The 5,051-nt window shown below is 60.3% G+C and overlaps 1 protein-coding gene across 1 annotated transcript; it reads right to left on the bottom strand.

Annotated features, from left to right (window-relative positions):
* Positions 1–906: 906 nt before the first annotated feature.
* Trex2 (three prime repair exonuclease 2) lies at positions 907–5,045 on the bottom strand. Its single transcript, XM_010628013.2, has 2 exons — positions 3,633–5,045; positions 907–3,156 (listed from the first exon to the last, which is right to left on the bottom strand). The coding sequence occupies exon 2, from the start codon at positions 3,120–3,122 to the stop codon at positions 2,412–2,414; it is 711 nt and encodes a 236-aa protein (XP_010626315.1). The 5' UTR covers positions 3,123–3,156; positions 3,633–5,045; the 3' UTR covers positions 907–2,411.
* Between the last annotated feature and the right edge of the window lie 6 nt (positions 5,046–5,051).

Here is a 5,051-nt window from a genome sequence, read left to right on the forward strand (position 1 = left end):
GGAGGGGAGGAAATGTGAGCCTGTGTGCACCTGGGTACCAAGCAGGGAGGGTGCTGATGTCCCTGCCAGGGGTGGGGAGCCCCCTACAAACCCCCTGCTCCCAATGGAGGGCTGGGTCTCCCTGCGGTGACAGGCCACGAGGGCAGCCAATCACCCGATCCACACTCGCCACCGGCTTCTGCACTGCTTCCCTCACACCTGGTCGCCTACTGTGCAAGGACAAGCCAGAAACTATCGGCCCTTGGATTTCAGCATTTCTGTCTCCGCGGACTGTTCTGTTCTCAAGTGCCTCATGTCAAATGTCTCCCAGGGACATTTCTGTGATCGTGGTGACGTCCCCATGGCCCGGTGGCCATCAGTGATGTGGCTTGGCCAGGGGCAGCTGGGTGGCCAGGGACGAGCTGGAACTCTAGAGCCAGCGCATGGGACGGTGGTGCTGCCGAGTCGCTCTCCTCCATGCTGAGGCGCACACCAGGTGTCCCCAGCAGGATGTGCTGTGGGGTGGTTGGCGCAGGCAGTGAAGCTGTCTTTGTCCTGGGTGAACACGTGTGAGTGGGATCATGGCTGTTTTCTTATTGCTGTTCTAGTGATTCTAAGATGTGAAGTATTTAGGAATGTTTAGAATTGATCAGCAAAAAACTAGCACTTACTATAAGTTAAATCATATGCATTATATTTTTAAAAAGGAAGCACAACTGGATAAAGTGGTATTTACATACAATGGAGCAGTACTCTGCCATAAAGCATAAATGAGTCCTGTGTACAAAAACGGGTGCACCCGGAGACCATAACCCTCAGTGAAATAAACCAGACACACGAGCTTCAGGGCTGCATGGTTTCTCTCACAGGAGAAACCCAAAGTATAAATAAGCTAAGGAGCAAAATAAAAGGCCGACACTAGGAAACAGGGAGCTAGATCTTTTTCAGAAGGGAACCAAGAGGTGGAAGGAGGGGAGGGGAAGGGAAAGTGATAGAGCGGGGTCCATATTACTGCAAACGTGGACGAACACAAATCAAAAAGCAGAAACTCCCATCTCCACATCTCACCACGCCAGGGCTTGACATGCACCCAGGGGACATACATGGCAGAGACCAACATTTGAGTCTCGCACCTCTCGCTGCAGTCATCTCTGTGACATCTCAGCCACGGCGGCCGGCTTCAGCACTGCCCGGCAGCAGAAACGATGGGGACGCAGGTTAGGACTTGTGAGTACCATGAATGCACCAAGTTCCAACACAGATCTCCGTCACTCTGCTTCCACCTGGCTCATCACGATAAGCGATAAGCAAAGGGAGACACGTTTGTGTGCGAGTTGCCATCGTGGGGCGGCCCCACATGAGCACGCACTCCTGCTTGCACCGTGTTCCTGGAAGGCCACCAGGCCCACACGTAGAGCACATCTCTACCGTGAGGCTGCAGGGAGGCAGGCCACAGCCCGTCACTCCCCAGGACGGTCTGACGCGGACTTTCCTCATCATCCTGCCACCTCGTGCTCACAGCACTTCATCACTGCGGCCTATTTCGGGCTCCCTGAAAGAGCCTGGCCAGTGCAGGGCTGGAGGCTTTGCTCCCTGAGTCACTTGGGTGTGGCCACCCCGCCCCTTACCTGCTCAGGGATCTGGTGGCACAGGCGGCCCGAGTACCTGGGTGGGGGCAGCTGTGGCAGGCTCCCCACCAACCAGAAGCCCAGCAAGGATGCCCCCACCCCAAGGCCTCCAGCATTCCCACCAGGGTCTCAGGCCCGAGGCAGGCTACTTCTCCCGGAGCTTCAGGTCAGTGCCCTCTGAATGCCCCATGCCCACACTTTTCTCTTCCCCGCGCCTTGGACCGATCAGTTTACTGTTGCCATTTCACAGGGTCCCCAGGTGAGCCCCCAGCAGGCAAGGGCTGGAGTGAGCTTTACACCTGGGCAGGTGCCAGCCCTGCAGACGCAGCTCCCCTTCCTGGTGCCCTGGGCAGACTCAGCCTGCGCACTCCAAGGCCCTGCTCATGCACTTCTTGGGCATCTGGGGCAACAAGACCCAGGGGCTGGTACTCAAGGTGACAGTAAGGGGCCAGCCAGACAGGTGGCCAGAGGCTCAGGGTCTATAGCCCCTGCCCCCTCAGAGCAGCCAAGCAGTGCTGTCTCCCCACCCACACATCCACAGGGGGATCTGCTCCAGCCTGACGGGGCACACTCTGGCCAGGGAGTCAGGTGGTGAGAAACTGGTGTTTATTGAGAAACAGGGTAGGGGAGCCTGGAAGAGCAGACTGACAGGGCCCATGGGCAGTGCAGGCCAGCAGCCTGGCAGGTGCACGGGCCCAGGCTCCCTACTGGGCAGGGTCGGCCAGAGGTACAGGCAGGTCCCGGTCTGTGCCAGCTGCAGGCCTGAGCTGGGTTGGGTAGGTGAGCGAGTGAATGAGCAGGGGCTCAGGCCTCAAGACTTGGGCCATCGAGAGGCACATACATGGGCTTGATGTGCGCCCAGCTGCGGGCCTGCTCGTCGGCCCAGGCAAGAAGCTCAGCCGCACGGTGCAGGAAGATGAGCAGCAGCGTGTGTACGTCGCCCTCAGCAGAGTGCGCCACACTCGGCTCAGCCCGGAAGTAGCGGTGGAACAGGCTGCCCAGGCTGTAGCTCTTGTGGCCCTGAGCCCGAGTGCCGTGGCTATGGGCACGGTCCAGGCCCCGCAGAGCCGGCAGTGTGTCCAGGCAGACAGTGTCCGGGGGCAGCTGGGCACCCAGGCGCTGCAGCTCCGTACACAAAAGAGGAAAGTCATAATCGAAGCCATTGTGGGCCACGAGGCAGATGGGGCCCTCCTGACGGCTCAGGAAGGCCTGCAGCATCCTCACCACTGCGCCATCGAAGCCTGCCTTCCGGCACTGTGCCAGGCCCTCGCTGCTCAGGCCAGTGATCTCGCTGGCCTTGGCAGTGAAGGGGCGCTGCGGGCTAATGCACAGTGTGAGCTTGTCCAGAACACGGGGGAGCGTGGGAGCCCCGGACTCATCTCGGTCCAGGTTCTCCAGGGAGGAGCGGTGCACAGCAAAGAGGGAGATCTCAGCGATCTCAGGGTCCGTGTTGGGGAGCCCAGTGGCTTCCAAGTCCAGGAAGACAAAGGTCTCTGCACGGGGCAGCTCAGACATGGCGATCTTCTCACAGGGGCGGCGAAGCCTGAAGCTGCCAGAGCCAGTAGGAGGAGGCTAAAGAGACATGGATGCGCTGGCCCCCACCCCAACCCACCCCATGCAGCCTTTGCCTCCAGCAGTAGCTTCATCGAGGGGCCTCTACAGCACTGGGACCAGGGACCAGGGCCTGTCACTGTCCCTTCTGTCCAGGATGGGGTCTCCTAGGGACCCACTGCCTCCTTTCTGTCCCTCAACCCCACTCCTGCCACACAGCAAGGAGCAAAATGCAGACCTGTTGTGCCCAGATCAGGTCCCGAAGCCCTTGCTTGGCACAAGCCCCAGCAGAATTCTGGGGAGGTAGGCAGCCCACCAGCGGCACTGTGGCTGGGACCTCTGCTCCTGGGTGGGCTACTATGGGAAGCCTGGCAACGGGCCGGCCTTCCTGGCAGAGAAGCACTGCCCCAGCTGGCCTCTGTCTGCCTCAGGGGCCTGGTGGCCGTTCTCACCAACCCCACCATGCCAGCTTACCTGGGCAGGGGCTGGCTGGCGTCCTGGGCTGCTGGCTGCTGGCTGCTGGCACCTGTCTCCGCATGGGCTGCTCCAGGCAGCCTTTAATCAGCAGCTGCAGCCCGCCCCCGGCGCGTGTTAGGCAACCAGGAGGCCTGAGGCCGCAGGACCTGCACAGCCGGCCTGTTCACCGACCCCTCGCCAAAGCACAGCCTCCAGACACACGCCCATGTTTACACATCGGAGCAGACTCCGCACGCACACAGCTACCACAAATGATGAACAATGCCCCGCTTCATGCGGAAGGAAAATGTCCTCACAAGGGCGAGGAAGATAGGTGGCAAGGGCTACAGCCTCCACCAGCACCACCTTCTACTGATAGAGGCCCCGCTGCAACTGCCAGGCCCGGCCAACCAGTCTCCATGCTGGGACATCACCCAAAGCAAAAGGGCCCACCGACTCGAGGCCCTGGCTTCCCCTTGGAAGTGAGAGAGGCACTGACAAGCCACAGCAGCCTATGAAGGGGAGTGGGTACTCTACAGACCCGGCCTGGCAGGGATGCTGCTCAGCGGTGGGCCCATCCTCATCCAGAAGGGGGATGGATGTGCTTCAGCATGTGATGGCCTGAGATGTCTAACAGGCACTTGGCAGAGGCTGTGGGTGAAGGCGAGAGAGAGCTGGCAGGTGGGGGACAAGATGACAGGTCAGCTGGGAGGCCTGGGAGCCCAGAAGCAAGGATGACACTCATGGGCCTTCCCTGCCTACCTGACTCCAGGTGAAGGGCACCATAAAGATGGAGGGTGGCTACAAGGCCAACCCCGGTCCAGAAGGTATGTGGCACCCCAAGGACCTCATTATGGAATACAAGGAAGCAGCCCTTGACAGCAGGGGCATGGGGTGGCCCTCATGGGCCTGTTACATAGTTAGCTCACCTGGACAGTGGCGACTGGGCCAGAGGGGCCCTGCTGGCCTTGAATGTCCACAAGGGACTTGGGGGAACAAAGAAGGCTGAGTCCCTGCTGCTCCTGCCTGTTCCCAGGCCCCACAGGAGGGAGGCGGCGGTGACAGGCGCCCTGCTCAGGAAGATACTGGCTCACCCAGGAAGCCCAGGGAGCAGCTTCCGGGACAACCAGTCAGGCCATGTCAAGGAATTCCCCAGCGGGTGCTGAACATCCGGGCAGGCAGGAGGAGACAGGGCTGAGAGGAGTGTGCCAGGGAGGGACACCTCAGGGTGCAGCAAGACCCAGGGCAGGTGAGGCACGCCAAGCTTCACAGGACAGCGGCAGGAAGAGGGGGAGCCACAGGCAGTAGGGACACAAAGGAGGCTGTGCAGCCCAGGCTTCAGGAGAGAAAGGGACAGAGTGACAGGGGCAAAAAAGCTAAAGCGTAAGCAAGAGGTGACTTACTGGGGGAGTCTGAGGTTTCCCATCCCTCCCACCC

The sequence above is a fragment of the Fukomys damarensis genome, unplaced genomic scaffold (genome assembly GCF_012274545.1).
Source record: "Fukomys damarensis isolate Sample0158 unplaced genomic scaffold, DMR_v1.0_HiC HiC_scaffold_39, whole genome shotgun sequence".
NCBI lineage: Eukaryota > Metazoa > Chordata > Mammalia > Rodentia > Bathyergidae > Fukomys > Fukomys damarensis.